This window comes from Triticum dicoccoides, chromosome 3B, assembly GCF_002162155.2.
Source record: "Triticum dicoccoides isolate Atlit2015 ecotype Zavitan chromosome 3B, WEW_v2.0, whole genome shotgun sequence".
NCBI lineage: Eukaryota > Viridiplantae > Streptophyta > Magnoliopsida > Poales > Poaceae > Triticum > Triticum dicoccoides.
This window is the reverse complement of record NC_041385.1, coordinates 500,229,730-500,250,846: the sequence shown is the minus strand read 5'-3', so window position 1 is coordinate 500,250,846 and position 21,117 is coordinate 500,229,730. Positions and strand designations below refer to the sequence as shown.

Sequence of the window (21,117 nt, the reverse complement as noted above, 5' to 3'; positions counted from 1 at the left end):
GAGAGAGAGAGAGAGAGAGAGAGAGAGAGAGAGAGAGAGAGAGAGAGAGAGAGAGATCAAGCACATAGCTACTGGCACATACCCTCAGCCTCGAGGGTGAACTACTCCCTCCTCGTCATGTAGAGCACCAGGATGATGAAGATGGCCCCCAATGATGATTCCCCCCTCCGGCAGGGTGCCGAAACAGGGCCCCGATTGGTTTTTGGTAGCTACAAAGGCTTGCGGCGGCGGAACTCCTGATCTCTCTTCTGTTTTGGGGTTTTTAGGATTTATAGGAAGGGTTGGCGTTGGTTTCACGTCAAGGGGGGCCCACGGGGAGTCCAGGAGGCAGGGGGCACGCCCTAGGAGGGGGGCTCCACCCTCGTGGTGGCCTCAGGACTCCCTTTCGGTAGCTTTTTGTTCTAGTATTTTTTATATTTTCCAAAAATATTCTTCGTTGATTTCAGCGCATTCTGAGAACTTTTATTTCTGCTCAAAAACAACAACAAGGTAGTTCTGTTGAAAACAACGTCAGTCCGAGTTAGTTCTAATCAAATCATACCAGAATCATGTAAAAATATTATAAATATGGCATGAATACATAAAAAAATATAGATACGTTGGAGACGTATCACCAGCCTCCGTCGGATCCGCGCATCACTGCCACCGGGGACCCCGTCGGACCCCGCGTCCCCATGAGCAGCATCGCCCGCGCCGCCGGAATCCTGGACAAGGGAGGGAGGGAGAGGCCTCGCCGCCGCCCGCGACGCACGGGCCTTGCCCAACAGCCGCGGTGAGGGGGATGAGGAGCCGAGAGGGGGTGCTCGCGCTGGCGGCGGATCTAGGGCTTCTGGACACACGCGCGGGGCGCGCCGCGGGAGGAGGGTAAGGGGCGGAGGCGTAAGAAGAATGTTTAGATAATCCTGATGTATTTCATTCAAGGGGAGAAAACCTCAATGGCCTCATGAGTAACCAAAAGGAGTGTTTGTCAAGAAGGGATTCTCTTTAGGAGGAGAATAATATGTTGAGAGCCCTGATAGAGAAAGGGTTGGTGTATTGTATTCAAGGGAGAAAACCTCAACGACCCGTTGAGTAACCAAATAGAGAAAGTGTGAACATTCAGAAAGAACCACGGAGAAAACCCAAACAGAAAGCGAAGACGTTTTTCTGTTGCGAAAAGCCCACTCATTTATTGATAACAATTAAAAGTAGCACATAGATAAAAAAAATACAATCGGGTACAACTGAAACGAGCCGAAATCATACCGCCATCATCACCCTCCTTCACTGGAACCGGGTTCTTCTCTTTTCTTTTTGCATGAAAGCCTTGTTGTAGTTGACCGGGAAGAGCGTCTCAGATAGGAAAATGCAAACGTAAATTTTTTTTAGGAAAATGCAAGTAATTATTCTTCTTACACTCACGAATACTCCTATAACTGAATCAGATCCAAAATTCTGCAGCATCCTCTTTCTGAAAATTTTGAAAACTTGTAAGTTGGAGGATTTTTTTTTCTTTTTTCATTTCATTTGGCTTTGGAAAGCGACCGCTGGCGTGCCGCCCTGCACGCACTGCATCGAGAGGCCGCCTGCACTCCGCGCCCAATCCTGAAAAATCCCCTCCGCTCCTCCGCCCCAAAATCTTGAACTCTCCACGCACGTCAGTCCAGCCTCGTCTCGTTTCGTGTCGTCTGCTCGGGACCAGGAGAGATGACGCCGCTCCATGCCGCCCCGCCGCCGCTCTCCGCGTCGGCCGCGGTCTCCTCATCCGCGCCGCCGCCCCTCCTCGCCAAAGCTTACCATCCCAAGGCCACGGCCCTTTGCTCATTCACCGTGACCGCCGCCACTCCATCAAGAAAAGGTTAGGCCGGCGCTCCCAGCCATTTTCCTTTTCACAGGAGAGACGGTTGGCCAGCAGTGCGTTCGGTGGAATCCGTCGTCTGTGTTTGCTCGGTTCGTGCCGTGTTGCCACTTGCCATGCACTGTTGGCTTTTGCCGTGCTTGTTTTGTTTATTGTCCATCTTGTCCGGCGCCTGCGCAACTTCAGCGAAACGGATAAGAACGCTTGGACGGTGGATGCTATTCTTTTGTTCGTTTGATTTTTTTAATTAACGGGGCGTACAAACTGTCCCCTCTCTCTGGTCGATACAGAGTTTAGTCCATTGCGGATCCATTTGGTCTTTTGTTGTTAGCTCGATCATTTCTCATTCGGGTCCTTGAAATTGCATGGATGGTAATCTCTCTTTCTTCACAACGCAAGGCGATTGCTTCTTGCGCTGATACGATAGAATTTCTTGTTTCTTGGCGCCAGCTTTTCTCGCATGCCCGGATCACAGCCCGGCGGCCGGGCGGTCGCTGACGCCGGCGCGCGGCGCTCCCGCCTCGTCCCCGGCGCTCATCTCGGCCGTCCAGGACCTGTACGAGTTCATCTGCAGCGGCCCGCTGGTGGAAAGGATTGGCTACACCAGGGAGAGGATCGCCGAGTCCATCGACCGGTGGCTGTGGTGCGGCTCGCAGGTGAGCCGGTTGTTCCGCATCGACGAGCTCCGGCTGACGGACGCCGAGAAGTCGAGGATATACCACTTCTACATACCCGTCTTCCTCTGGTGCGAGGACCAGGTCGCCGACCACAGGTCCAAGTACAACGAGGGCGACGAGATCCCGCCATTAGTGGTATGTACTTGATTCAATGCTAGTTCTTTTCAGTTTTCACCTCATTAGTTCATAGTATAACTGTTTTCTCTAGTGTCGAGAGCATCCAAATCTATGGTGGCATCTTCCGGCCAGATGGACAGAGCACATATGCTGTCCAATGTCCACTACCATGAAAGTGGTTCTTGTGTGATTGATAAATCAAGAGTACCACAAATTCAGAAAACTTACCAATATGATACCAGAGTATATATATCAAGTCACAAGAATGAATAGATTTAGCTACTCAAAAATGTTGTTCTGCTCATCCGTGTTTCATAAATGGATCATCTTTCTGTTTTGTAGATTGGGGTCAGCGCTCCCCAAGGCAGCGGGAAGACAACTCTTGTTTTCGCTCTTGATTACCTTTTTCGGGTTTCTGGTAGGTGAGTCCTTCTCATCATGTTGATTACCATGTGTTCTCTTTGCCTCTATGAATGAAATTTAAGAGCCAAACTATTGTGTGCCTCAGGAACTCTGCCACATTGTCTATCGATGACTTCTATTTGACTGCAGCAGAACAGGCATGAATATTCAGATATGGAGCAATTAAATTCTGTATTGGGAATTACATCTTTCTGCATATCTGTTGAAATATCAGTGATGATCGATGGATACATATGTGCAGGGTAAGCTGAGGGAAACACATGCTGGAAATGCTCTTTTAGAGGTACAAGAACAGCCCCAGTAGCCCACTGTACTACCTCTGTTTTAGATGCTGTTCAACATGACTGAGAGTACCTGACCAAAACTTTACAGTTTCGTGGAAATGCCGGAAGCCACGATCTCCAATTCTCAATTGAAACACTTGAGTCACTGATAAAACTAACAAAGGAAGGTATCAGTGGTGAACAAGTATCTGTATCTTGTCCAAATCCTTTGTGTTTCTATTTCATGGTCATTTGCGCAGTCTATTTTCTGTATTCTTTGGATTATTAAGGGTGCTGCATCCTAGTTTTTATTTAAAGAAATGCATCATAGATTTATATTTACATATATATTGTCACTGAAATTACTGTTGTTTTTAACAACATTTAGGTACGAAGATGAAGCTTCCACGGTATGACAAGGTAAAAGGTTGCAGTTATCTTAGCGTACCTGATGTTTATATTTGAGTAGCCGAATGATATACCTCAGATATCCATGTAGTCCGCTTTTGGTGGAAGAGGTGACCGGGCTGATCCTTCGACATGGCCAGAGGTTGAAGGGCCCACAGAGGTAATTTCATGTTTAGCTGAATAACATTTTGAGTTGAGACATGTGATTTTCAACTTCTCGCATGCCTGCTTTCCTGTCGTAGGTTGTTCTCTTTGAAGGATGGATGCTTGGGTTTAAACCTCTTCCAAATGAAGTTGTAACAGCAGTGGATCCTCAGGTGAGTCTCTGGGATCATAACATTATTTGGTTTGTTTGTGCTACGTTAATATGACTTGAACCTATTTCCTTCTTCAGCTTGAGGTGATTAATAAGAACCTAGAAGCATACTATGACGCGTGGGACAGATTCATTGAGTCATGGATTGTCATAAAAATTAAGGAGCCTAACTGTGTATTTCAGTGGAGACTACAGGTCGTTATTGGACTTATCTGACTAGTGATCCTACAGTATGCACAACAGAACAATAAATTGGTATTTTCTGATGCTTTTATTTTAATCGCAGGCAGAGGTAGCTATGAGAGCTGATGGTAAAGCAGGAATGTCTGACGAGGAGGTGTGTTTCTCATGTAGCTGATTTGTCCATTATACTGACCGTCCTTTCCAGTTGGATCATTTGTCGGTGCCCTACTTTTCTTTCGAAAAGAGGGAAACCCCCATGATCTATGCATCGAGTGATGCACACATCCTTGTTGGCACCGGTGTCAAGGAACAGCTCTTTCTGAGTTCTTAGCTATGTTGTGACCAAACTGGATAGTGCATCTCTCAAATCAGGACAGGCAAAAGCCTGTCTTCTGAATAAAATAAAGCAGGACAATTGAGCAAACAAAAATACCAAGATGCAAAAGTATTTACAAACCAGTGCCATAATTTCACACCATAGTTGGACAAGGCTATCAAATCATACTTTTTCTTGACCTGTCTATCATATCATACTTGATTGACTTATCTAAACTCTTCAGTGAACCACTTACATCAAGCATCGAAGTTGTCCTCTGCATCGTGTTTCATTTATCCATTGATGACTGTTCTCTGCTATGCTGTTGACTGCGGTGTCATGAAATTTGGCAATTCTTGCAGGTTATGGATTTTGTATCGCGCTACCTACCAGCATACCATGCGTATTTGCCCACACTATATAAAGAAGGACCAAATGGCGCGAAGAAAGACCATCTGCTGGTCATTGACATAGACGAAGAGAGGACTCCTATCTCTGGTAGTTGAGTGCTGAGTGTACATTCTGAAATGGATATCTTGACTTAGTGGTTGAGCTTGGGATTTCTGATCTTTCTGAGACCACTTCTGCCAAGCAAGCACCACCGTCCTCTTGTTTCTTACAGCTTAAATATATCCTAAACGTGTAAATTCGATGTATATCAAGTTTTGCTATCTATTTAAAGAAACTGGCATCCCATTTTTCTTCCTATGTCACTCTGTGTGCTAAGCTTGTTTTCAAATTAGCGTTTTTGCGAATTGTCTGATTACGTTCTAGGGGCAATCATCCGATGCATTTCATTGTATACGCATTCGGTGATAAGGCACAAATTTTGTATCGCAATAGTTTTTTTTTTTGTCACATTCTCTTGTGTTTTTCTCTTGTGCCATCATGAAAGCGCATCCGTTCATCTTAGTTGCTACTACCAGCTTTAAATTATCGCTGATAGTATGTTTCTGTTTGTAGCTAAGAACGTGCTAATAGAAAAAGGCTAATACGGACTATTTTGAGCAAGCCCCTGATTAATTTCAATGAACAAAAAACATAGACGGAAGTACAATAGGTTTGCCAATGATGGACTATATATTTCTGTATTCCATTTCCATTCTGAATGCCTGTGAATTTATATCTTACTAGCTCAAATGGAGCACAATCCGTCGTAGTCTAGGTGGTTAGGATACTCGGCTCTCACCCGAGAGACCCGGGTTCAAGTCCCGGCGACGGAATTCTTTTGCCCTTCGATTTGCTACTATAGCCATTAACCACTTTGGAGTTTGCCCGGTCAAGGAAAGTGCTTTAGGATGTCGTAACAATTAACTTTCCGTATTTATGAAGACACAAAAGAGCTTTGATTAAGGCAGCGTCTTTTCACATTTCAAGTGAAAATTAGTTGACCTTCAACCAAAAATTAAGCGTAAAAACTTGCTACTATAGCCATTAACCACTTTGGAGTTTGCCCGGTCAAGGAAAGTGCTTTAGGATGTCGTAACAATTAACTTTCCGTAATTATGAGGACACAAAAAAGCTTTGATTAAGGCAGCGTCTTTTCACATTTCAAGTGAAAATTAGTTGACCTTCAACCAAAAATTAAGCGTAAAAACATGGCATCTATATGTATGCAACCGAATTGCCATTTTTACCAAATGCAAAATCAACATAACTAAAAAATTCAACCCAACTATTTTACCGTAATTATGAGGACACAAAAAAGCTTTGATTAAGGCAGCGTCTTTTCACATTTCAAGTGAGATTTAATTGACCTTCAACCAAAAATTAAGCGTAAAAACATGGCAACTATATGTATGCAACCGAATTGCAATTTTCACCAAATGCAAAATCAACATAACTAAAAAATTCAACCCAACTATTTTACCGTAATTATGAGGACACAAAAAAGCTTTGATTAAGGCAGCGTCTTTTCACATTTCAAGTGAAATTTAATTGACCTTCAACCAAAAATTAAGCGTAAAAACATGGCAACTATCTGTATGCAACCGAATTGCAATTTTCACCAAATGCAAAATCAACTAGTAACTAAAAAATTCAACCCATCTATTTTCGGAAGGCTAAGAATAAATAATCAAAAAGGTTCCAAACTAACATGCAAAGAACTACTCCCTCCATCCCATAATATAATATTACTCCCTCCGTCCCAAAATGTAAGATGTTTTTGACACTACCATAGTATCAAAAAACGTCTTACATTTCGGGACGGAGGGAGTATTTCTCAAGCTGTTATATACAAACATTATAAACTGTAATTCTTGTCTATGGAACTGACACTAGTAATTCTGGGAGAGCAAGAATGAATCATCAAAATTCGAGACTAACCTGAAAAACATTTCAATAGCAACTCAAGTTTTTTTGCAGGGAATAGCAACTCAAGTTGATTAAAAAAAATATAAACCGTAGCTTTTGTACCACAAAACTGTAAAACTAAAAACTAACAATAGTAATTCTTGGATAACAAGAATGAATCATAAAAAAATGTATAAAATCAGGACAAAAATGAAAGAAAAAGTTGCAAACATAGACATACCCCAAAATTAAGACCAGAGGCAAACCATATTATATGGTTTGAAGGGGAAGTATAACCCAACATACAAAGTTAGAATAAAGGCAAAAATATACAGTCATCGCAATCGAACATCAAGAAATTAGAATGAAGGTGGAAAAAACCCACTAAATAATTCAGCAGGAATCACAACGGGTGATCGGACGACAAGAAATTTGAGTGTAACAAATTGAAATTAGTCGTATGGAAAATACTACTCCCTTGGATCAGAAATAAATGCTCCAAAAAAAGAAATGTTTTCCTTAATCATCACCTAGTGAGCTCTCGCATTGCTAGTGCTAGCGAAGCACTGCTCACGGGCTCATGCATGACGATCCGACGGCTGGCACGCCAAGAGAGCAAACAGCACATGGTTAGTCACACGGATCGTGATCCGTGTCCAACCTTCCCAGCGCACATCGCCACCGTCCAACCTTCCCTAATCCAGCGGCTGACCCAGGCCCGCGTTCCTCCGGTGCCGTGGCGCGCTGAGGCTTCCCAAAATCCCCAAAATTTCATGGTACGCGCGCGCCCGCCGGCCAAATCCGCGCCCCTACTTAACCCCGGCGAACCCCTCCACAGATCCTCAAACCACCGCGCCAAACAACTCTCACCGGAATGCAGCAAATTCCCCAGCCTTCCCTCGACCCAGATCCGCAAATGGCCCGCACGAAGCAGACCGCGCGCAAGTCGACCGGCGGCAAGGCCCCGCGGAAGCAACTGGCGACCAAGGCGGCGCGCAAGTCGACGCCGGCGACGGGCGGCGTGAAGAAGCCCCACCGCTTCCGCCCCGGCACCGTCGCGCTCCGCGAGATCCGCAAGTACCAGAAGAGCACCGAGCTGCTCATCCGCAAGCTCCCCTTCCAGCGCCTCGTCCGGGAGATCGCGCAGGACTTCAAGACCGACCTCCGCTTCCAGAGCTCCGCCATCTCCGCCCTGCAGGAGGCCGCCGAGGCCTACCTCGTGGGGCTCTTCGAGGACACCAACCTCTGCGCCATCCACGCCAAGCGCGTCACCATCATGCCCAAGGACATCCAGCTTGCCCGCCGCATCCGCGGGGAGCGCGCGTAGACGCCCTCTCGCTCCTGCTTCTCATCGTGTCATGATCTAGCCGTGCTGTAGTTTGTAGTATGTGCAATGGATGTATCAAGTGTTCTCTAAGTTATTATATGGATGAAAAAGCTCTGTTTACCTTTCTCTCTGCTTAATCATATGTTCAGAATTGTTGATGTTGTTTGGGCATTGGGAACTGAACAATCTGCATCTGAACCGGAGTTGCTCATAGAATTTATATAAACAACAGGAATCTTCCAATCTCCATCCACCTAGACCTGGTAAACAATCCGGCGCCGCCAGCACCTAAGCCGACGGTAGAAGAAGCCACATTCCATCCGGCAGGCGAAGCGAAACAATTCCAATGCGCGGCTCGCCGTTTCCCAGCTCGCCCGAGGAAGCCGGAGACGTGCTCACGCGCATATCGTTCTGCCGCGCGACTGCTCCAAGATGCGGGAGCATATCGGCCTGCTGGAACCCCGGAGCTCGCCTGTTCACGCGCGCTCGGACGAGATAGGCGCGCGACTGGTCGCCATATTAGCTCCAGATGCTGTCTTCATGATGGATGAATGGTAGAACTCGAGCGACAAGTGGCCTTTTTTTTCTTAGAAAATTTCCGATCTATTCATCTTCAATCATGGCAGTACAACGAATACCAGAAATAATAAAAATTACATCCAGATCCATAGACCACCTAGCGGCGACTACCAACACTGAAGCGAGCCGAAGGCGCGCCGCCGTCATCGCCCCTCCATCGCCGGAGTTGGGCACAACTTGTTGTAGTAGACAGTCGGAAAGTCGTCGTGCTAAGGCCCCGTAGGACCAGCGCACCAGAACAGCAACCGCCACAGATGAAGAATAACGTAGATCAGAAAGATCCAATCCGGAGACACGCGAACGTAGACGAACAACGACGAGATCCAAGTAAATCCGATCAGTTTAAACGATTTATCATTTTCTAGTTAAGTGTTAAATTGCCCCTATCCGGTTTGGTTCCAAGGTACACATTGTTGCGTCAGTTTATCTGTGGTGCAGAGAGCATTTTCAGCAGCTTCCCCGCAAAAAAAAATCCCTCTACAGACGAAGACGAATCCATAGAGGGTCATCATTGAATTGAGTAGTATTATTTTCGAAAAAAAAGATTTGAGTAGTATTTTAATTTTTAGCTAAGCTTAACTCATGCATAGTTCCAGATAACCTGATTAGTTGCAAAAAATGGTTAGAAATGCATGTGAATATACAACCAACTTCAAAGTTGCACCTCAAACAGACACGTCTGGATGTGTTCGCCAACAACTTTACAGGAGCTAGTCATCCAACCTGATGCATCAAATAAAAATGGACACTACATTTTCATTGATATTGAGTTTTTTTACTTAGAAAAGTAAAACCGGCCCTAGTCTACTCTTCACTGGAAGTACGCATGTCTGTGTTGCACGTTGTACTCCCCGTTGGAGACCATCACCTGGCTGTCGATGTCGTCCGTGGAGGTCAGGTCGACGATCGAACCGAACGGTACTCCTCGTTGGTGCCCCTGCGTCCGCCTCCATTGCGATCTCCTCGATCAGGGTGGCCGCGCTCTGCCTCATTGATGCGGAGTTGCCATCGTGCGTGGCGGATTGTGCGTGTGTGATACATCTACACCATATCTATAATTTTTGACTGTTTCATGCTGTTATATTATCAATCTTAGATACTTTATATGCAATTTTATGTCATTTTTGGGAACTACCCTATTAACTCAGTGCATAGTGTCAGTTCCTGTTTTCTGCATGTTTTTTGTTTTTCAGAAAATCAATACCAAACAAAGTCCAAACATGATAAAACTTTACGGAGATTTTTTCTAAATCAGAAGGGACCCTAGAAGCTTGGGAAGGAGGCGAGAAGATCTACGGGAGAGCCACAAGCTCACACAACACGCCCCCTGAGCTTATGGCCCCCACGCAGCTTCGTTTGACCTAATTCCAAGCCTATAAATTCCCATAATTCCCAAAACCACCGAGAGCCACCCGAAACAACCGCCGCCACAAGCTTCTGTTCTTCCGCGATCCCATTTGGAGGCCTTTTTTGGTACTATGCCGGAGGGGAAATCGATCACGGAGGGCTTCTACATCAACCTTGCTGCACCTCCAATGATGTGTGAGTAGTTTACCACAAACCTACATGTCCATAGTGATTAGCTAGATGGTTTTTCTCTCTCTTTGATTTTCAATACAATGTTCTTCTCGGAGTTATATTCGATGTAATCTTCTTTTGCAGTGTGTTTGTTGGGATTTGCTGAATTGTGGGCTTATGATTGGAATATTCCCTGAAAGCAATTGAGTCTTTGCTGAACTTTATTATGCATGATTATTACCTCTTTGTATTTATATCTGATCTATCTGTTTGGTTTGACCAACTAGATTGATTTATCATAAGTGGGAGATGTGTATTATAGTGGGTTTAATCTTGCGGTGTCCTCACCCAGTGACAGAAGGGGTAGCGAGACACGTATTGTATTGTTACTAGTAAGGGTAAAAAGGCGGGGTTCAATCCTATTGCTTGGTTTTATTCTATCTACATTATGTCATCCTGCTTAAAGCGTTACTCTGTTTGTCATGAACTTAATACCATAGATGGAGGCAAGAGTAGGTCGATTGTTGAAGTAATAGTAATAGATGCACGCAGGAGTCGGTCTACTTGTCACGAACATAATGCATATGTACATGATCATTGCCATGAATATCGTCATAACTATGCGCTTTTCTATCAATTGCCCTACAATAATTTGTCTACCCACCGTATGCTTTATTATGATAGAGAAGCCTCTAGTGAAAACTATGCCCCCCGGGTCTACTTTTATCATATTACAGAATTCAAAAAAGACCTTACTGCAATTTTGCTCTTTTTATTTTGCTTTGCAATTTATCTATCTACCATTACCAGATTTGATTCTTGCAATTAACGAGCACAAGGGGATTGACAACCCTCTTGTCCATGTTGGGTGCAAGTATTTGCTTTTGTGTGTGCAGGTACTGTTTACTAGGCATTTGTGATGTCTACTACGCAACCTTCTCCCTGTAGACGTTGTTGGGCCTGCAAGTGCACAGGTTTGTAGGACAGTAGCAAATTTCCCTCAAGTGGATGACCTAAGGTTTATTAATCCGTAGGAGGCATAGGATGAAGATGGTCTCTCTCAAGCAACCCTGCAACCAAATAACAAAGAGTCTCTTGTGTCCCCAACACACCCAATACAATGGTAGATTGTATAGGTGCACTAGTTCGACGAAGAGATGAAAATACAAGTGCAAAATAGATAGTAGATATAGGTTTTGTAATATGAAATAATAAAAACAGCAAGGTAACAAGTGGTAAAAATGAGCGTAAACGGTATTGCAATGGTAGGAAACAAGGCCTAGGGTTCATACTTTCACTAGTGCAAGTTCTCTCAACAATAATAACATAGATAGATCATATAACAAGCCCTCAACATGCAACAAAGAGTCACTCCGAAGCCACTAATAGCGGAGAACAAACGTAGAGATTATGGTAGGGTACGAAACCACCTCAAAGTTATTCTTTCGGATCAATCTATAAAAGAGTTCGTACTAGACTAACACCTTAATACACAAATCAACCAAAACCCTAATGTCACCTAGATACTCCATTGTCACCTCAAGTATCCGTGGACATGATTATACGATATGCATCACACAATCTCAGATTTATCCAACCAACATAAAAGTACTTCAAAAAGTGCCCCAAAGTTTCTACCGGAGAGTCAAGAACGTGTGCCAACCCCTATGCATAGGTTCCCAAATGTCACGAAACCTGCAAGTTGATCACCAAGACATACATCAAGTGTTCTCATAAAATACTCAATCCGATAAGATAACTTCAAAGGGGAAACTTAATTCATCACAAGAGAGTAGAGGGGGAGAAACATCATAAGATCCAACTACAATAACAAAGCTCGGGATACATCAAGATCGTGCCATAGAGGGAACACGAGAGAGAACACGAGAGACAGATCAAACACATAGCTACTGGTACATACCCTCAGCCCCGAGGGTGAACTACTCCCTCCTCGTCATGGATAGCGCCGGGATGATGAAGATGGCCACTGGTGATGGGTTCCCCCTCCGGCAGGGTGCCGGAACGGGCTCCCAAGAGGTTTTTGGTGGCTACAGAGGCTTGCGGCGGCAGAACTCCTGATCTATTTTCTGTTCTGGAAGTTTTAGGGTACGTGAGTATATATGGGTGCAAGGGGTACCTCGGTGGACCTCCGCGGTGCTCATGAGGCAGGGGGCGCGCCCAAGGGGGGTGGGCGTGCCCCCACCCTCGTGGGCAGCCCGTGACTCACCTGATGTGCACTCCAAGTCTATCAGGTGGGTTTCCTTCCAAAATTAACTTCTCCAGTTGATTTCGTTCCATTTTGACTCCGTCTGATATTCCTTTTCCTCGAAACACTGAAATAGGCATAAAACAACAAATCTGGGCTGGGCCTCCGGTTAATAGGTTAGTCCCAAAAATAACATAAAAGTGGATAATAAAGTCCAATATTGCCTAAAACAGTAGATAAAGTAGCATGGAGCAATAAAAAATTATAGATACGTTGGAGACGTATCAAGCATCCCCAAGCTTAATTCCTGCTCGTCCTCGAGTAGGTAAATGATAAAAAGAAATTTTTTGATGCGGAGTGATACTTTGGCATAATTTTAATGTAAATCTTCTTAATTGTAGCATGAATATTCAGATCCGAAAGATTCAAGACAAAAGTTCATATTGACATAAAAATAATAATACTTCAAGCATACTAATCAAAGCAATCATGTCTTCTCAAAATAACATGGCTAAAGAAAGTTATCCCTACAAAATCATATAGTCTGGCTGTTGCTCTATCTTCATCACACAAAGTATTTAATCATGCATAACCCCGATGACGAGCCAAGCAATTATTTCATACTTTAATAATCTCAAACTCTTTCAACTTTCACGCAATACATGAGCGTGAGCCATGGACATAGCACTATATGTGGAATAGAGTGGTGGTTCTGGAGAAGACAAAAAGGAGAAGATAGCCTCACATCAACTAGGCGTATCAACGGGCTATGGAGATGCCCATTAATAGATATCAATGTGAGTGAGTAGGGATTGCCATGCAACAGATGCACTAGAGCTATAAATATATGGAAGCTCAACAAAAGAAACTAAGTGGGTGTGCATCCAACTTGCTTGCTCACGAAGACCTAGGGAACTTTTGGGGAAGCCCATCATTGGAATATACAAGCCAAGTTCTATAATGAAAAATTCCCACTAGTATATGAAAGTGACAACATATGAGACTCTCTATCATGAAGATCACGGTGCTACTTTGAAGCACAAGTGTGGTAAAAGGATAGTAGCATTGCCCCTTCTCTCTTTTTCTCTCATTTTTTTATTTTTTTATTTGGGCCTTTTCTTTTTTTTATGGCCTCTTTTTATTTTTTTTATTTTTTTTCGTCCGGAGTCTCATCCCGACTTATGGGGGAATCATAGTCTCCATCATCCTTTCCTCACTGGGACAATGCTCTAATAATGATGATCATCACACTTCTATTGATTACAACATAAGGATTACAACTCGAATCTTAGAACAAGATATGACTCTATATGAATGCCTCCGGCGGTGTACCGGGATGGTGCAATGAATCAAGAGTGACATGTATGAAAAATAATGCATGGTGGCTTTGCCACAAATACGATGTCAACTACATGTTCATGCAAAAAGCAATATGACAAAAGTAATGTGTGTCATATGAACGGAACGGTGGAAAGTTGCATGGAAATATATCTCGGAATGGCTATGGTAATGCCATAATAGGTAGGTATGGTGGCTGTTTTGAGGAAGGTATATGGTGGGTGTATGGTACCGGCGAAAGTTGCACAGCGTAAGAGAGGCTAGCAATAATGGAAGGGTGAAAGGGTGCGTATAATCCATGGACTCAACATTAATCAAAAGAACTCATGCACTTGTTGCAAAAATTTAGAAGTCATCAAAAACCAAAGCACTACGCGCATGCTCCTAGGGGGATAGATTGGTAGGAAAAGACCATCGCTCGTCCCCGACCGCCACTCATAAGGAAGACAATCAATAAATAAAATTGTGCTCCAATTTCATCACAAAGCGGTTCACCATACGTGCATGCTACGGGAATCACAAACTTCAACACAAGCATTCTTTAAATTCATAATCACGCAACAAGCATCACTTTGATATTATCACCTCCATATCTCAATACAATTATCAAGCATCAAACTTATCTTAGTATTCAACGCACTCAAAAGAAAGTTTCACATATCTTGAAGACCAAGTATATTAATGTTAAGCAAATTACCATGCTATTAATGACTCTCAAAATAATCTAAGTGAAGCATGAGAGATCAATAATTTCTTTAAAACAAATCCACCACCGTGCTCTAAAAGATCTTAGTGAAGTACTAGAGCAATAACAAAAACTACTCCGAAAGATATAAGTGAAGATCAATGAGTAGTCGAATAATTATGCAACTATGTGAAGACTCTACCAATTAATAATTTCAGATCTTGATACTTTATTCAAACAGCAAGCAAAGCTAAAGAAAACTACATTGCAAGGATAGCACAACTCATGTGAAGAAGCAAAAACTTAGGCTCAACCGATACTAACCGATAGTTGTTGAAGAAGAAAGGTGGGATGCCTACCGGGGCATCCCCAAGCCTAGATGCTTGAGACTTCTTGAAATATTATCTTGGGGTGCCTTGGGAATCCCCAAGCTTGAGATTTTGTGTCTCCTTAATTCCTCTCATATCATGGTTTCTCTTCTTTTTATCAAAAGCTTCATTCACAACAAACTCAACAAGAAGTCGTGAGATAGGTTAGTATAAACCAATGCAAAACCTTATCATTTTCTATTGTAACAAATCACTAACATTATTATTCAACATTGCATACTAAATGCCTCTGTATATTTAATACTCCTATCCTCAAATAGAATCATTAAACAAGCAAACATATGCAAACAATGCAAACATAACAGCAATCTGTCAAAACAGTACAGTCTGTAAAGAATGCAAGAGTATCAATACTTACTTGACTCCAAAAATTATGAACTAAAATTCCCACTGTAATAAATTTATCATAGCTCAATATGCAAAAAGATTCAACGTAATACCATTTTCTGAGTTTTCTAGGGAATTTTTGCAACAGCGGTAAACTTTCTGTTTTCAAACAGCAACATGTATACTAGCAAAATAAGCATGGCAAAGGCTATCCTTGACTTTTTTTTATTGAAACTAAAGATGCAAAACATTAATCTAAATAACAGCAAGCAAACACTAACAAAATAAAATGACACTCCAAGCAAAACACATATCATGTGGCGAATAAAATATAGCTCCAAGTAAAGTTACCGATGAACGAAGACGAAAGAGGGGATGCCTTCCGGGGCACCCCCAAGCTTAGGCTCTTGGTTGTCCTTGGATATTACCTTGGGGTGCCTTGGGAATCCCCAATCTTAGGCTCTTGCCACTCCTTATTCCATAGTCCATCGAATCTTTACCCAAAACTTGAAAACTTCAACCACACAAAACTCAAAACAAAACTCGTAAGCTCCGTTAGTATAAGAAAATAAAACCACCACTTAGGTACTGTAATGAACTCATTCTAAATTCATATTGGTGTAATATCTACTGTAATCCAACTTATCTATGGTTCATACCCTCCGATACTACTCACAGATTCATCAAAATAAGCAAACAACACATAGAAAACAAAATCTGTCAAAAACAGAACAGTCTGTAGTAATCTGTATGAAACGTATACTTCTGGAACCCCAAATTTTTTTAAATAAATTTCTGGACCTGAGGAATTTCTCTATTAACCATCTTCAAAAATAATCAACCTAAAAGCACTCTCCAGTAAAAAATGGCAGTTATTCTCGTGAGCGCTAAAGTTTCTGTTTTTCACAGCAAGATCATATAAACTTCACCCAAGTCTTCCCAAAGGTTCTACTTCGCACTTTATTAAAACAAAAGCTATAAAACATGATTACTACAGTATCATAATCATGTGGACACACAAAAACAGTAAGGATAAATATTGGGTTGTCTCCCAACAAGCGCTTTTCTTTAATGCCTTTCTAGCTAGGCATGATGATAGCAATGATGCTCACATAAAAGATAAGAATTGAAACATAACGGGAGCATCATGAAGAATATGACTAGCACATTTAAGTCTAACCCACTTCCTATGCATAGGGATTTTGTGAGCAAACAACTTATGGGAACAATAATCAACTAGCATAGGAAGGTAACACAAGCATAGCTTCAAAACTTTAAGCACATAGAGAGGAAACTTGATATTATTGCAATTCCTACAAGCATAAGTTCCTCCCTCATAATAATTTTCAGTAGCATCATGAATGAATTCAACAATATAACCAGCACCTAAAACATTCTTTTCATGATCTACAAGCATAGAAAATTAACGACTCTCCACATAAGCAAATTTCTTCTCATTCGGAATAGTAGTGGGAGCAAACTCAACAAAATAACTATCATATGATTGAAAATTAAGATCAAGATAACACGTTTCATGGTTATCATTATTCTTTAAAGCATACGTGTCATCACAATAATCATCATAGATAGGAGGCATGCTTTCATCATAGTAAATTTGCTCATCAAAGCTTGGGGGACAAAAAATATCATCTCCATCAAACATAGCTTCCCGTGCTTGTGGCTTTGCATATTATTAGCATCATGGGTATTCAGGGAATTCATACTAAAAACATTGCAATCATGCTCATCATTCACATATTTTATGCCAAGCATTCTATGTAATTCTTCTTCTAGCACTTGAGCACAATTTTCCTTTCCTTCATACTCACGAAAGATATTAAAAAGACGAAGCGTACGAGACAAACTTAACTCCATTTTTTTGGTAGTTTTCTTTTATAAAATAAACTAGTGATAAAACAAGAAACAAAAATATTCGATTGCAAGATCTAAAGATATACCTTCAAGCGCTAACCTCCCCGGCAACGACGCCAGAAAAGAGCTTGATGTCTACTACGCAACCTTCTCCCTGTAGAGGTTGTTGGGCCTACAAGTGCACAGGTTTGTAGGACAGTAGCAATTTCCCTCAAGTGGATGACCTAAGATTTATCAATCCGTAGGAGGCGTAGGATGAAGATGGTCTCTCTCAAGCAACCCTGCAACCAAATAACAAAGAGTCTCTTGTGTCCCCAACACCCAATACAATGGAAGATTGCATAGGTGCACTAGTTCGGCGAAGAGATGAAGATACAAGTGCAAAATAGATAGTAGATATAGGTTTTTGTAATCTGAAATAATAAAAACAGCAAGGTAACAAGTGGTAAAAGTGAGCGTAAATGGTATTGCAATGGTAGGAAACAAGGCCTAGGGTTCATACTTTCACTAGTGCAAGTTCTCTCAACAATAATAACATAGATAGATCATATAACAAGCCCTCAACATGCAACAAAGAGTCACTCTGAAGCCACTAATAGCGGAGAACAAACATAGAGATTATGGTAGGGTACGGAACCACCTCAAAGTTATTCTTTCGGATCAATCTATAAAAGAGTTCATACTAGAATAACACCTTAAGACACAAATCAACCAAAACCCTAATGTCACCTAGATACTCCATTGTCACCTCAAGTATCCGTGGGCATGATTATACGATATGCATCACACAATCTCAGATTCATCCAACCAACATAAAATTACTTCAAAGAGTGCCCCAAAGTTTCTACCGGAGAGTCAAGAACGTGTGCCAACCCCTATGCATAGGTTCCCAAATGTCACGAAACCCGCAAGTTGATCACCAAGACATACATCAAGTGTTCTCATAAAATACTCAATCCGATAAGATAACTTCAAAGGGGAAACTCAATTCATCATAAGAGAGTAGAGGGGGAGAAACATCATAAGATCCAACTACAATAACAAAGCTCGGGATACATCAAGATCGTGCCATAGAGGGAACACGAGAGAGAACACGAGAGACAGATCAAACACATAACTACTGGTACATACCCTCAGCCTCGAGGGTGAACTACTCCCTCCTCGTCATGGATAGCGCCGGGATGATGAAGATGGCCACTGGTGATGGGTTCCCCCTCCGGCAGGGTGCCGGAACGGGCTCCCGAGAGGTTTTTGGTGGCTACAGAGGCTTGCGGCGGCAGAACTCCTGATCTATCTTCTGTTCTGGAAGTTTTAGGCTACGTGAGTATATATGGGTGCAAGGGGTACGTCGGTGGACCTCCGGGGTGCTCACGAGGTAGGGGGCGCGCTCTAGGGGGGTGGGCGCGCCCCCCACCCTCGTGGGCAGCCCGGGACTCCCCTCACGTGCACTCCAAGTCTATCAGGTGGGTTTCCTTCCAAAATTAACTTCTCCAGTTGATTTTGTTCCGTTTTGACTCCGTCTGATATTCCTTTTCCTCGAAACACTGAAATAGGATAAAACAACAAATCTGGGCTGGGCCTCCGGTTAATAGGTTAGTCCCAAAAATAATATAAAAGTGGATAATAAAGCCCAGTATTGCCTAAAACAGTAGATAAAGTAGCATGGAGGAATCAAAAATTATAGATACGTTGGAGACGTATCAATTTGCGTGGTTTCCTATTGGTTCGATAACCTTGATTCTCACTGAGGGAAACACTACCCGCTACTATATTGCTTCACCCTTCCTCTTCGGTGAAAATCCCAACGCAACTCACAAGTAGTAGGGCGCTATGCATGAACTCGTATAATGCCCGCCACTCATCCACGAAAGTCGGATTCTCTGCAAGCATGGTTGCGATGGCCTGCTTGTTTGCCTGCTTGCTAGCAACTTGGTCATCCTCGAGGTAGTGGTGCTCGAGGAATTGCATGTTGTACCGCTCCGTAGCACCCGGAACACGGAGACCAATGGCTTCTGCTCCTCCAGCCATGCCTTTGCCATGACGGTGTTGTGGCGCTCCTTCTCCTGCTGTAGGGTGAACATAGCAACCGTTGTGGGCTCCTGCTCCTTCTCTATCGTCGCGTCATCCTCGCCCTATCTCTCCTGCTTGGGAGAGATCAAAGGCTCTCCCATCATAATGTCCACCACACGCCAAAAACTCCATGTGTCCATAGTGATTTCATGGCGGCGTTGCTACACAAGGGTCTTCCACCACCCATGGCGAGTTTCTTGTTCTCTCGTAAGAGTGATTGGGTAACCCCCTGATACGTTCATTTTGCATCATTATTTCCTACTGTAATTTACCATATTTCAATGTTATACTTCATATATTATGCATTTCTAATGCATTTTCTCTCCTTAAATGCAAGTTACATCAAGAGAGGGGGATTGTCGACAACTAGAATTCTAACATCAAAAAGTTACAACAGAGATAGCTATTCACCGAAGCTCAAAATGAAGCATGGATATACAAAGAATTATTTTGGAATATATAATAGATTATGGAGCAAAATAGACCAGAGGGGGTCCACTAACCAGGGACAAGGGCATGTGGCACAACCACCCCACTAGTCGTGCCACCTGAGTTTTTGGGCCCCTGACGGGTCTCCTTCCGATGTCCTTTTGCCATAAATTCCAATTTTACTTAGAAAAAATCAGAAGAGGAGTTTCGAGACTTTTCGCTGCCGTGAAACCATGGCAGGAGCACTTTTGCTCTCTGACGGAGTGATTTCTCCAATGATACTTCCCTCTAGGAGGGGGAATCAAAGCCTTCATCATCGCCAACATTCCAATCATCATGGTGATCATCATCTTCACCATCACCATCTTATCTCCAAACCCTATTTCATCTCTTGTGTTCAATATTGGTACCAAAGAGTGCTAGTAGTGTTGATTACATCTTGTAGTTGATGCTTGTTGGTTTAATTGGTGGACGATTATTATGTTCAAATTATCAATCATATATTTATACCCATTGATCATGATCCATATGATGAGTTGTGAGTAGTTCTATTTGTTCTCAAGAACATGGGAGAAGTCTCGTTACTAGTAATCATGTTAAGTAGATAACCGTTCAATGTTTTGATATTATGTTGTGTTGTTCTTTCTCTAGTGGTGTTATGTGAACATCGACTACATGACACTTCATCATCATTGGGCTTAGGGGAAGGCATCATGGAATTAGTTTGTAGATGATGGGTTGCGGGAGTGATAGAAACCTAAACTCCAGTTTATGAATTGTTCTGCCTGGGGCTGTTTTGGATCCACATGTTTAATGCTATGGTTAGATTTTTCTTAATTACTTCTCTCATATTTGTGGGTTCTTGCATGGAGGGTATAATCATAAGTAGGTACTTGTTCAAGTAATAACAATACCTTAACTTCGGTCCACCCACATAAAACTTATCAAACCAATGAACGTTAAATCGATGAATCATGGTGAAATTAACTTGGTCGTATTCCCGTGTGTCCTCAAGAGCGTTTTAGTCACTATAAGAAGTATCACCGACTTGTCCTTAGCACAATTAAAGATTGGGCCACTTGCTGCACCTTGCTACTTTTGTTACTTTCTACTTGTTACCAATTATCTTGCTATCACATTATCTATCAAAACTATCTTACAACACTTGTAGTGAAATCCTTGCTGAAAACTGCCTATCAAGTGCTTCTGCTTCTCGTTGGGTTCGACACTCTTACTTATTGAAAGGACTATGATTAATCCCCTATACTTGTGGGTCATCACCACAAAGTATAAGAGTGAAGTAACCTAGCAATAAGTAATTCCCTCGGTAGAGAATCAAGGTTTATCGAATCAAAGAGAGTTCTTCCAGTAAATAAAGCCACTGGTACCTGCACATAGTACACAAGACAAACTTGTCCCAACACATCAATGAGCTTGTGATAACCCACAAGTATAGGGGATCAACCGTTTTCGAGGGTAGAGTATTCAACCCAAATTTATTGATTCGGCAGGGAGCCAAAGAATATTCACAAGTATTGGAAG

The 21,117-nt window shown here is 42.6% G+C and overlaps 2 protein-coding genes and 1 non-coding gene across 3 annotated transcripts; all 3 read left to right on the top strand.

Annotated features, from left to right (window-relative positions):
- Window positions 1–1,615: 1,615 nt before the first annotated feature.
- On the top strand, window positions 1,616–5,248 carry LOC119276746 (D-glycerate 3-kinase, chloroplastic-like). Its single transcript, XM_037557891.1, has 12 exons — window positions 1,616–1,837; window positions 2,288–2,649; window positions 2,974–3,053; window positions 3,140–3,191; window positions 3,296–3,337; window positions 3,427–3,505; window positions 3,706–3,737; window positions 3,817–3,885; window positions 3,968–4,042; window positions 4,120–4,236; window positions 4,328–4,378; window positions 4,903–5,248. The coding sequence occupies exons 1-12, from the start codon at window positions 1,687–1,689 to the stop codon at window positions 5,044–5,046; spliced, it is 1,254 nt and encodes a 417-aa protein (XP_037413788.1). The 5' UTR covers window positions 1,616–1,686; the 3' UTR covers window positions 5,047–5,248.
- A 442-nt stretch (window positions 5,249–5,690) lies between these two features.
- On the top strand, window positions 5,691–5,763 carry TRNAE-CUC. Its single transcript has one exon. It is a non-coding gene; the product is annotated as a tRNA-Glu (tRNA).
- Window positions 5,764–7,717: 1,954 nt separating this feature from the next.
- LOC119281447 (histone H3.2-like) lies at window positions 7,718–8,290 on the top strand. The gene has a single exon (XM_037561962.1). The coding sequence runs from the start codon at window positions 7,752–7,754 to the stop codon at window positions 8,160–8,162; it is 411 nt and encodes a 136-aa protein (XP_037417859.1). The 5' UTR covers window positions 7,718–7,751; the 3' UTR covers window positions 8,163–8,290.
- Window positions 8,291–21,117: the final 12,827 nt, after the last annotated feature.

Bases quoted from the DNA above. Each gene is read 5' to 3' on its own strand.
- LOC119276746 (XM_037557891.1), top strand. From the start codon at position 1,687: ATGACGCCGCTCCATGCCGCCCCGCCGCCGCTCTCCGCGTCGGCCGCG. The intron at 1,838-2,287 runs GTTAGGCCGGCG...TCTTGGCGCCAG, and splicing joins CGCCACTCCATCAAGAAAAG to CTTTTCTCGCATGCCCGGAT. The intron at 2,650-2,973 runs GTATGTACTTGA...TCTGTTTTGTAG, and splicing joins ACGAGATCCCGCCATTAGTG to ATTGGGGTCAGCGCTCCCCA.
- LOC119281447 (XM_037561962.1), top strand. From the start codon at position 7,752: ATGGCCCGCACGAAGCAGACCGCGCGCAAGTCGACCGGCGGCAAGGCC.